The sequence below is a fragment of the Phyllopteryx taeniolatus genome, chromosome 10 (assembly GCF_024500385.1).
Source record: "Phyllopteryx taeniolatus isolate TA_2022b chromosome 10, UOR_Ptae_1.2, whole genome shotgun sequence".
Taxonomy (NCBI): domain Eukaryota; kingdom Metazoa; phylum Chordata; class Actinopteri; order Syngnathiformes; family Syngnathidae; genus Phyllopteryx; species Phyllopteryx taeniolatus.
The window spans coordinates 12,078,951-12,091,367 of record NC_084511.1 but is presented as its reverse complement, the minus strand read 5'-3'; the positions used below and the strand labels follow the sequence as shown (position 1 = coordinate 12,091,367).

At 40.8% G+C, this 12,417-nt stretch overlaps 1 protein-coding gene across 2 annotated transcripts in view; it reads right to left on the bottom strand.

Annotated features, from left to right (window-relative positions):
- The window catches only part of pdgfrb (platelet-derived growth factor receptor, beta polypeptide), a 52,694-nt gene that overhangs the window by 26,360 nt on the left and 13,917 nt on the right, over positions 1-12,417 (bottom strand). For both annotated transcript variants that reach the window (XM_061786969.1, XM_061786967.1), the window contains exons 2-7: positions 9,244-9,304; positions 7,655-7,972; positions 7,291-7,548; positions 6,726-6,856; positions 2,620-2,785; positions 1,550-1,730 (exon numbers count right to left, since the gene is read on the bottom strand). In XM_061786969.1, coding sequence (XP_061642953.1) covers positions 1,550-1,730; positions 2,620-2,785; positions 6,726-6,856; positions 7,291-7,548; positions 7,655-7,972; positions 9,244-9,286 — 1,097 coding nt within the window. In that variant the 5' untranslated portion in view covers positions 9,287-9,304. The remainder of the gene's footprint in view (positions 1-1,549; positions 1,731-2,619; positions 2,786-6,725; positions 6,857-7,290; positions 7,549-7,654; positions 7,973-9,243; positions 9,305-12,417) is intronic.

Here is a 12,417-nt window from a genome sequence, read left to right as displayed (position 1 = left end):
TAGTCAGCTTTGTAAAATACATTTGCAGTTATACAAGCATCCCTCTTGTATAACAGCAACAAACTTCTTGTATAACAGCAACTAGTCATTATTCTACAGATGCTGTGATGTGAGCAGCAGTGTCAGGGAGGGCATCCCAGGCTGGTGATTTGTTTTTAGGCATTGACAAGATCACAGTAATCCTATGCCCTCTACTGGTTAGATTGTGAAGTGTGGGCATCATGTGCCAGCTAGCACGTCACGTCATTCATTCACAGGTTTTACCTTTGACCTTTGTGAGATACTCAATGAAACGATTGGACATTTGTAATAGTAATTTTAAAAAAAAAATGTTTCTTTACTTAAGAAACTTGGAAAACAAGTGTGGTTGTGATATTCCTAATAAGTCTGAGTTCCGTCCTGTGTGGAGTTTGCATGTTCTCTCCATGCTCGATTGGGTTTTCTTCCCAAAACAAAACATTCCCAAAACATGCATAATTTTTGCAAAGACGGTGAACTGCCCTTAGGTGTTAACTTAAATGTGAATGGTTGTTTGTCTTAATGCGACCTGTGCTTGACTGCCGACCAGTCCCGGGTATACCCCGCCTCTCGCCCAAAGTCAGCTGGGATAGGCTCCGCATCACCCGCAACTCTAACGAAGACAAGCGCTATAGAAAATGGATGGATTAGGTTTATATCAACACAGGTAGTATATTTTCAGTAAGTTTCTATAATCCATCCATCCATTTTCTACTCTGCTTATTCTTTTCAGGGTTGAAGGGAGTTGAAGTCTAAAAGGCTTATTTCACCCCGAACTGGTTCCTAGACAATCACAGTGCGCATACACACAGGCAACCTTTCACAGTCACATTCATGCCGTCACTGCGTGAGTCCTGAATCTTCCCAGCCTGCATAACAGTAAGTAAGGCGAATGTACCACTACACCATCAATGATCTATTTTTATACTATTTTATACTTCCCTTTTTATCCATTATATCACATTTTTAACTTAAATTACATTAAGTAACTCGATTGCAGAAAGTAAAATAAACCTGTGTATAGAGTAAGAACATTTGTGAATAAATTGAGATCAAGACTACTTGTACTTTTTGTGCCATTTTGCATCAGAGTTTTTCTAATGTGAAATATGTGCCTTGGCTCAATAAACTTTGGGAAGTAATCAAATGTGGTTCCCTTCCCTATAAAGGGTTAAGATGGTTTGGAATCAGTCTGCTTTGCATTTAATTTATGCATTTTTGTCCCTTAAAACAACCTTTAGATGTCCTGGTTGTAAAAATGTATGTTCATTTTTTTCATGTCTTGTCTTTTTTCATGACCAGTTCCTTCAATTATAGAATATTTTTAGTGATTACCAAGACTTATGTTTATAGTTCCTGTGTTTTGGTTGTGAGATAAGTCCGAGCCCCCCATCAAAGACTATTGTGTTACACTCTGCCTTATCTTCTGATGACTGACAAGAACCGGTCGTCTCTGGAGGCTCTTCTTCCGAGGAAGCTTAAGCGCTAATTGCTTAAATATCTTAGCTTTGTGTAATGGTTCTGGTCGTACCTGATCTCATGCTCTTGTCTGTTCATGATGATTTTGTCTCCTTTGATTGCAGTTCCGTCTTTGCTCCAGCTGACCTGAGGGGGAGGGTAGGCTTCCACCTCCACCTTCAGCTCCACGTTCTCCTGCAGCCGGGCCGAAACGTGACAATCCTCAGCCGGCTGTATTGCCACAAAGCCTCGTTCTGAGGGAAAATGTTTCCATAGATCATTAGCCACACGATGTTTAAAATTAATATAGTATTGAAATGGTTATTCATACAGACTCCACTTAGTGGATTAAGTCTATTTAGCTGACTTCTCTGAGCGTCAGGAATGAGGTAAACATACACCACCTGTTTTCCACAGAAAGAAAACTAAACATAACTGGCAATACCATGGATCATGGAGTTTAGAGTTATTTAAAGATTTCATAAACATGACACACCTCACTGCCGATAAAATATGCATCCACTAAGCCCCAAAAGGCAGGAAGACTATAAAATGAATTCAATGGTTCTCATGGAGCTCCTCACACAGGATTGAGGCCTCCTGCAAACCGAGCGATGTGGCAGAAAATGACTGAAAAATTATAGTCGTAATAATAATAATAATAATAATAATAATAATGCAATAAAAATAAATTATTAACAAAACATTTAATTAAATAACAACAAATAAAAGTGTATTATACTGACATATCATATCATTGTTAGAAATTTAATTTCCTAATTGTGCTCTAGAAACGCAAAATGTAATATGTTTCATCATGTTTCATGTTTTGTTGTAGTCAGCTTTTCTTTTTAAACATTTAGCATGTGCTTCTGTGTGTGACGGCAAGTTTTATTCAAGTGCATAAATAGATTCAAAGGTTTATTTTACACCTTCACTTTTTCAGTAACATAAATAAATACAGTAGATATTCATTTCCTCGAAAAGAAACTTCCTTCTTGGCTTAACTTGCAAAAAGCTCACATAATAAGCACTCTTCTTTTGGTTAGTGAACCACAATAATAATCTGTCCTCTGTGAGTTTGTTATCTGTGTGTGTGTGTGTGTGTGTGTGTGTGTGTGTGTGTGCGTGCGTGTGTCTAACCGAGCACTGTGATGTTGACACTGGCGGAGGCCGTCTGGTCCTGGACCCCCTCGTGGACATGGCACACATAGTTTCCGCTGTGGCCTAACGTGGCATGAGGGAAAATGAGGCAGGACCTCATGTTCATAGCTGACAGGACGTCTGTTAGTGGTTCCACATCAGCTGCCTGGAGGAGACATTTTATGAGCACAGTGGTTAAACATACAATATGCATCCCTCGGGTCACTGAGCATGGGGAATATTGGTGTCAAGGATTATATCGCGAGTATAATAAACAGGGTAAATAAGACAAATATCAATGTAAGTTGTATATATAGAATACCAGGTTCGAATGTGTATATACTGTATTTACGAACTGAATGGATGAACATTTTTCAACTACTAATCATAAAATCAGGTTTATCGGTGGTGATTTCAATTCAGTTTTGTTGAACCCAAATGAGCATAGAAAGACTTATTTATTAATGTATTAATATTCTATACATTATTGACTTACATCCTAAAATTAGCAAATCCCGCAGAATCACAAAACATGCAACTTTAATTGATAATATATTTTCAAATGAAATAGATAACAATACAGAAAACTTTGAGTTGTAAATCCTTTTCAAACTACAACCCCAATTCCAATGAAGTTGGGACATTGTGTTAAACATAAATAAAAACAGAATAAAATGATTTGCAAATCATGTTCAACCTACATTTAATTCAATACACTACAAAGACAAGATATTTAATGTTCAAACTGATAAACGTTATTGTTTTTAGAAAATAATCATTAACTTAGAATTTTATGGTTGCAACACGTTCCAAAAAAGCTGGGACAGGTGGCAAAAAAGGCTGAGAAAGTTGAGGAATACTCATCAAAAACCTGTTTGCACAGGTAAAGAGGCTAATTGGGAACAGGTGGGTGCCATGATTGGGTATAAAAGGAGCTTCGCTGAATTGCTCACTCATTCACAAGCAAAGATGGGGCAAGGTTCACCTTTTTGTGAAAAAGTGCGTGAGAAAATAGTCGAACAGTTTAAGGACAATGTTCCTCAACGTACAATTGCAAGGAATTTAGGGATTTCATCATCTACGGTCCATAATATCATCAAAAGGTTCAGAGAATCTGGAGAAATCACTGCATGTAAGCGCCAAGGCCGAAAACCAACATTGAATGCCTGTGACCTTCGATCCCTCAGGCGGCACTGATATTAATGTGTAAAGGATATCAACACATGGGCTCAGGAACACTTCAAAAATCCAATGTCAGTAAATACAGTTTGGCGCTACATCCGTAAGTGCAACTTGAAACTCTACTATGCAAAGCAAAAGCCATTTATCAAGTGGAAAAGTGTTCTGTGGTCCGACGAGTCCACATTTCGCATTGTTTTTGGAAATTGTGGACGTCGTGTCCTCCGGGCCAAAGAGGAAAAGAATCATCCGGACTCTTATGGACGCAAAGTTCAAAAGCCAGCATCTGTGATGGTATGGGGCTGCCAATGTGCCAATGGCATGGGTAACTTACACATCTGTGAAGGCACCATTAATGCTGAAAGGTACATACAGGTTTTGGAGAAACATATGCTGCCATCCAAACAACGTCTTTTTCATTGACGCCCCTGCTTATTTCAACAAGACAATGTCAAACCACATTCTGCACGTGTTACAACAGCGTGGCTTCGTAGTAAAAGAGTGCGGGTACTAGACTGGCCTGCCTGCAGTCCAGACCTGTCTCCCATTGAAAATGTGTGGCGCATTATGAAGTATAAAATACAACAACGGAGACCCCGGACTGTTGAACAGCTGAATCTGTACATCAAGGAAGAATGGGAAACAATTCCACCTACAAAGCTTCAACAATTAGTGTCCTCAGTTCCCAAACGTTTATTAAATGTTAAAAGAAAAGGTGATTTAACACAGTGGTAAACATGACCATGTCCCAGCTTTTTTGGAACGTGTTGCAGCCATAAAATCCGAAGTTAATGATTATTTGCTAAAAATAATAAAGTTTATCAGTTTGAACATTACAGATCTTGTCTTTGTAGTTTGTTCAATTAAATATAGGTTGAACATGATTTTCAATTGGGGTTATATATTTAATTGAATACACTACAAAGACTCAATTTGAATTTGATGCTTGCACAGGTGGAATGGTGGGCAATTGGTTAGCACATCTGCCTCACAGTTCAGAGGACCGTGGTTCAAATCCCGGCCCCGCCTGTGTGGAGTTTGTATGTTCTCCCCGTGCCTGTGTGGGTTTTCTCCAGATACTCCGGTTTCCTCCCACATCCCAAAAACATGTGTGGTAGGTTAATTGAAGACTCTAAATTGGCCGTAGATGTGAACGTGAGTGTTAATGGTTGTCTGTTTCTACGTGCCCTGCGATTGGCTGGCGACCGGTTCAGGGTGTACACCGCCTCTCGCCCAAAGATAGCTGGGATAGGCTCCACCATGTCTGCGACCCTAGTGAGGATATGTAGTTGGGAAAATGGATGGATGCCTGCAACAACTTCCAAAAAAGTGAGGACAGGGGCAACAGAAGACAGGAAAAGTTGAGGAATGCTAAAAAAAAAAAAAACACCTGTTTGGAAGATTACACAGGTTAACAGGTTAACTGGAAACAGGGGAGTGTCATGATTGGGTATAAAAGGAGCATCCCGAAAAGTCTTAGTTGTTCACAAGCAAGAATGGGGCGAGGTTCACCACTTTGTGAAGAATTGCGTGAGCAAATAGTCCAACAGTTTAGGAATGCTTCTCAACAATTGCAAGGAATTTAGGGATTTCATCATCTCCGGTCCATAATGTCATCAAAAGATTCAGAGGATCTGGAGAAATCTCTGCATGTAAGCGGGAAGGCCAAAAACCAACATTGAATGTCCGTGACCTTCGATCCCTCAAGCGGCACTGCATCAAAAACCGACATCAATGTGTAAAGGATATCACCACATGGGCTCAGGAACACTTCAGAAAACTATTGTCAGTTAACACGGTTCATCGCTACAGCTACAAATGGAAGTTAAAACTCTACCATGCAAAGTAAAAGCTATATATCAACAACACCCAGAAATGCCACTGGCTTGTCTGCGGCCAAGCTCATCTGAGATGGACTGACACAAAGTGGAAAAGTGTGCTGTGGTCTGATGAGTCCACATTTCAAATGTTTTTTGGAAATCATTGACATCGTGTCCTCTGAGCCAAAGAGGAAGGGTCCATCTGGATTGTTATCAGTGCGAAGTTCAAAAGCCAGCATCAGTAATAGTATGGGGGTGTATTAGTGCCCCTGGCATGGGTAACTTTCAGATCTGTGGAGGCCCCATTAATGCTGAAAGGTACATACAGGTTTTAGAGCAACATATGCTGCCATCCAAGCAGTCTTTTTCTGGGATGTCAATATGATAAGGCGATTAAACATTTAAATGGTGTCACAGTCATAACGGCTCTCTGAAAAAATAACTATAATGTGGATCACAATAAAAATTATTTTGACACCCCTGCAATAAACCATGAAACATTAATCACAAAATTAGAACAATCTAGAATTAAAGGACTTGCTTGCATTACAGTGGGTGAAGAGTTACTTAAGAAACAGGATGCAATTTGTAAAAAAAAAAAAAAAGAAATGGGTGAATATTAATCAACACGCTTAGACATTATGTGTGAATTTAATGTACACACAGCACCCCATATTGACAGAAAAAACTGAAATCTTTGCAGATTTATTAAAAAATAAAAACTGAAATATCACACAGCCATAGGTATTCAGACCATTTGCACAGTATTTAGTAGAAGCACAATTTTGATGTTTTGCTGTGTGTGCATTAATGAGGGAAAAAAAATATTTTCGCAAATGGCTGCAATATAACAAAGAGTGAAAAATTTAAAGGGGTCTGAATACTTTTCGTATCCACTGTACCTAAAAAAAAAAAAAAATCTACCCAAGTACAGTAACAAAGTATTGGTACTTGGTTACTTCCAAACAGTGCAAAAGGATGGTAAGCACACGTGTTACAGGTGTTTCCACATCTTGATATGATTTGGGCTTTGTTATGAGGTCTGAGTGTGATGATCGTGAGGGGGAATGATGAACAAAAGCTCTGTTTTGCTCCCCTCCTACTCACCTCCCTGTTGGGGAACTCCCAAGAAAAAAAGACCAACTCGGCTCCGTGCACGGTGCAGTTGACTGTCAGTGGCTCGCCCTGCTTCAGCACCGTCTTTGATGCGTTGATGTAGGCGTCGATGGCCTCTGGGACTGAGGGGGGAAGTGATGATAATGGAATGCAATGACTGAATTCAACAACTTGAGGTACATCTGAACTAAACGTTTTATCTATGTGGTTTGGTTGTTGTTTAAAATTGACATAATACATCATTCTCCAGAACAAATGTAATAGAAAAAAACTATTAGCCATATTGCGCAAGTATGCTGTTAAGTAAGCCAAGCTGTTATTGGATTTAGTGGATATCCTTGCTCACCTTTGCTTTTTGTCCTCACTAATAAAAAGCTCTAAGTGCACTAGTAGGATGACGAGGGCGCACTTACAGAACAACTGTGTCTTAACAGTTATCATGAACATTTTTTTCCCCTGCGAGTACCATGTTTGAGTAATGGGGCTAGTTTGGGCAAGATATTGCCGTGTGTGTGGAAGTGAGTTAATAAATTAGTTGTAAATTCTGTTCACCTACCGAAGATACTGAAGACATAGAAAGCCTGGGACTCTTTCACCTCTCCGTTCAGCTCGCCACGACACACATACGTCCTGTCCTCCAGGGCTGCAGTGTACCCCTCGCTGGGGACATACAGCCCCTTGACTAGGAGGTCAGTTTCCTTCTCGTAGAGGGAGACGTTGATCTTGGGGTTGGTGACCACACAGGGGATGGTGGTCTGCTCACTGGTCTTGGTCAGCATACCATGAGCGCTTTCAACGAACCATACCTGAGGATCTGCAAGCAGAGATGGATTCTCTCAAACATACAAATTCAGCAGGAATTAAACTATGTTTTGCACGACTGTATTCAAAATTAGCTAAAACTGTCAGGCAGTCCAAACCTGGGACAAACACCTCCACCTCCTTCCTTTCTCCAGTGTGTCGATCACTGCACTGATACACCCCAGTGTGCTTCCAGCTTACGTTCCACAGGCTCAACGCACTGGATTTGGCGCCATTTTTTACAATTTGGTAGCTCTGCACACCAGTTTGGCCTTGTTCCGCCAGGAAATAAGGAACGTCATCCCTTTTGAACTCCCAGGTGGTCTCCCCCGAGCCCGAGCAGGTGAGCATGAGAGAGGAGCCCGCGGCAAGGACGAGCTGACCGTCATGCGGCGTGACCTCCAGGCAGCTCACGTCGGTGCAGAGACACAGGAGAACTGCAGTTGACACAATAAGGGAGGGGTCAAGTTGGAGGTCAAAGAGACCAGGGAGTAGTGGCATTGGTCAGAGGTTAAATCAACACGACATGCCAGATCCTGTTCTGCCTTACAATGTTGATGGATAAGAGTTGTACGGGGCAACTAAGTGAGGCGATGAAGACACCTTGTCAGTGACAGATGTATTGAAACGGAAAGAGTTCAGTCAGGATGTCGCGTTTTACATCAATCACACACGCACACGAGCGCCATTTGAGAAGATTAGGAGTTAGGATGCATCCCACTTGGATCTTTCAAGGGTGGATCTCAAGCATTCCAATTGAAATTAAATAAAAACATGGCTTGGTAAGCATGTTGTCTAACATTAGAGAGCCATCCAAGTTAATGTGCTGACAGCGAGTGCCAACCTAATCCTTTTTGCCAAACTTGTTCACGTTAATCATTTATTCCCACTAATTTCCATGCAGGACAAGTTGTGATAAATGCAATATTAATGAAAATGAAGATAAAGTGGATATAATCAGATGGTGACATTGTTGTGTGAAATAAGATTTTGACATCTCAGTAAAATCCCCTGAAAGAGCGCTGTACAGTAATTTTTCTCTTGCACTTTTTCAAGTTAGAGAGTGATAGTTTCCAGCTTCTAAGTTTTGTACAATGCAACTTGTTTGTCGTTAAAGGCTAAGAATGAAAAACAAAAGCATGTTGGCAAAATTTTTAATATATGTCATAGCAGATTATTTTTCCAAATTGAAATTCTTAATCTGATTGAAACTTTTGTTGCATTTATTACGATCTTATTTAGCACAACAAATTAAAACCTAAACTGAGATTTGACAGTTTTACTGTTTTTTTAATTCCATGTAATGCATATATTTATTTACATCATTTATTGTAGTCAATATTCACTCAACAACAGTCCAATTTCCTAAGCGTTTGTCCTCATTAGATATGTAACTGGAAGCTGGTCGCCTGCCAATCACAGGACACAAATAACCATTCATGCTCACATTCACACCCATGGACAATTTAAAGTCTTCAATTAACCTATGCTTTTGCTTTTGGGGTGTGGAATATCTGAATATCCAGAGTAAAACACACAAGAACATGTGACTTTGAGAAGAGACTGAGTTTTGAACCCGAATCTCCTCGCTACGAGCCCGATGTGCTAACCACCGTTTTCAAGTTGACTGTATATTTTGATAGTGTTGCGACGCTCACCATCTGTTTGGCTTCCCTGTGTCAAAGCTTTCATTTTGATGTGTTCTCACCTGTTACTGTCAAATTGAGGGTGAAGATGGTCACACCTCTCATAGTGGACCTGCTGACTTTCTGCAAACAAGCAGATAAGATTTTTTTTAATGCAGTACTCTTCGTTTGTGGAACTAATCACCTCTTACATACACATCTTTAACTCTAAAGAAACCTTGTGGCAGATAAATGTAATAACATGAGCTATTGTGTGCACTATTATGTATATTCTATTACTGAGGGTCAAACGGAAAAAGAAAAAAAAAACATTGCTTTGCTTTAAGTCAGTTAAAATGATAAAAACAGCAGGAAAATCTTGTTTGGGTTCACCCCAATTAACATTCAACGGTTAACCTCTTTCCATGAGCCTTTGACCTCCTATCATGATGGATGGATCCTTGTCCACATGAAATCCATTAGGCTGAGTTAAGTTTGAGTTGTTTTTCAAAGCAGCCTGCTTTCAATCAGAAAAATCAGTGACAGTGGCCAAAACTGCAAAAAAATATTTGTTGCCTTGTGTCCATTTGAGGTGTTTTAGACGTGTCTGTCTGTCTCTGGTGGTGTTTGATGCTTCGCTGCACCAGAACAGTGCACCAATGTGTGCCTCCTTTTTCTTTGCAGCTCATCAGGGTTTTGACCACCAACAAACCGGCCACTGTGCACGTCTTTGCAACGTGCACAATGGCAACAATGCTGCGTCCAAGCTATTCTAGCACCACGCTGAGGCATTAATTGGTGTGCTGTCAACAAAAGTCAAATTGAGGGCATTCACATGAGCGGTTGACGCAGGAGCAACCTGAAAGGCTTTTGCACCACTTGGACGTCATGTTCTGGTGTCACATGCTCAATTCATGAATTGGACCCTGACCTTTGTCTATTGAGGTGATTCATGATGACCGACATCATACCCACAGCCTGGAGTACTCAAGAGTTCCAAAGTGTGAGGTCAGAGGACGAGGGGTGGGGGGTAAGGGAGGTTTGCTGATGTGTTTGGGCTCAAGGCCTGCAGAACAGAGATGTCTGGAAACAGTTAAGGATGCATCACTGCTAGTATGTAAGCAGGATGGTGAGAGAGGCCGGAATAGAGAGACTTGGGAAGAGCGAGGGTGGAGGAGGAAGTGGAGGAGGGACCCAATGGAAAAAATTGTGTAATCTATCGAAACATCAAATTCCCTTGGATGATATATTATGCATTAAGTAATTAAACATGATTTTTGTGGAAAGTTTTGTTTCCACTTGACGATTAAAACCAACAGCTGTGGTATTGCCAAGTATGCTTCAAACTTAGTAATTTAGTTCGAAATGATTTAGTTCAACAACTTGGACAACAAATTGTGCAATCGATAGCTCGACATGAATTAAGCGGAAACTTTACTCACATCATCTTAATTTTATTATTTGTTTTCGCTTTTGTTGTGCTGGATTATATGTGTCCTTCTCGACATTTTTGATCGTTTGACATCACTAACTAAATAAGATTACATGGGAAAATTCTTCACGTGATGAAAAATTAATTTAAAGTTGATTTTGCCTCTGCCTTTAGGATTCAAACCAGCGGATGAAACCTTTTAAATGTAATGCATGAAGTGGGGCCTTGAGATACAGGTTTAATTCATTTCTTGACCATGCTTGTAACTCAAATAATTTGCATTGCAAATCATCTTTCCCCATTAAAATGAAAGAAAATGCCATTAATCCGTCCCTCCAAAAATGTGTAATGTGTTTTTTTAATGACAAAGTAGCACGCTAAAATATTGTGTTTTATAAAAACATACAGTAATGGGATAATTACATTAAATTTAAAAGAATCAAAACACTTTCTCTTCCAATTCAATGCACATTGTGAAGGACAAACAGTAGGCCTACATGGACGGTCTGTACAATTAGACCGCTCGGCTCCTCCTAAAGAATATATGACTGTCTTCTTTTACACTGAATATTAAATGTGTTGTTACAACATTTGTATTCCAATATCAGTTGCTTCAAGTGTTGTATGTGTTTCCTATTATGTATTAGCATTAGCCTTAAGCAAATGAACTACATTTTTTAATGTATCTCAAGATTCAAATTAACTTTTCTGGTTGCATTCCTTAACCGAAGAGCAGTGACGTCCGTATTATTGGGAAGCTTTTATTTTGAAGGTGGCTTTTGCCGCGAGTTGGCGACCTATTACCTTAATGCCTAGTATGAACAAAATTAGGGGCGGCTGGCTTGACTTCTACTTTACGAGTGGAGGCTGGCTTGACTGCAGAGGAAAACAAGGCAAGGTGGCCGAGTTGGAAGTCCAACTCGAGCAATGGATTAATGAGCAAAGAACAGCCGGGAGAAGCGTCTCTACAGTCGGCATTCAACTGAGGGCAATCACTCGGAGCTTTCCATCATTCCGGGACGCTTGACGAACCGCTGGACATCCGTGAAAACAGGGCAGGGCGTTCAAAGTGAAGTGAGCGGCGTGGGAGCCATGGATGACAGATGACGAACACAGTATTACTAAGACGAGGAGGCAGCGCTGGGCGAGTTACGCCACAATTTGTGAATGGATTGTGGATGCTTGGGCTTTCGTAAAAGCCGGCATCATTGCTGAACAGCCCCCCGGCAACGAGACTGACTCCGACAATGACGAGAGGGAACCCGGCATGTTTGATGGAGAACTTGCCCGGCTGTTCATTTCGGATACAGAACATGAGGACTTTGATGGATTTGTGGATGAGGATTGACCAAAAAATAACGTGAATACATTGTTAAATACTTCAATAAAGTACAACCGAACTCAGTTTTGCTCCCGCTGCCTTTTTAAAAACATTGTTTTAGCCTGCATGCATGCTACTGTATGTTTTATGCTAGCGTATGTTTTACCATGCCTGCGTCCAATAACACGCTGCGCCTTATGAATGTGTTAAATACAGAAATAGACCCTGTAACTTTCTGAGGTGCGGGGTTCAATCCCCGTCCCCGCCTGTGTGGAGTTTGCATGTTCTCCCCGTGCCTGCGTGGGTTTTCTCCGGGCACTCCGGTTTCCTCCCACATCCCAAAAACATGCATTAATTGGAGACTCTAAATTGCCCCTAGGCATGACTGTGAGTGCGAATGGTTGTTTGTTTCTATGTGCCCTGCGATTGGCTGGCAACCAGTTCAGGGTGTACCCCGCCTCCTGCCCGATGACAGCTGGGATAGGCTCCAGCACGCCCGCGACC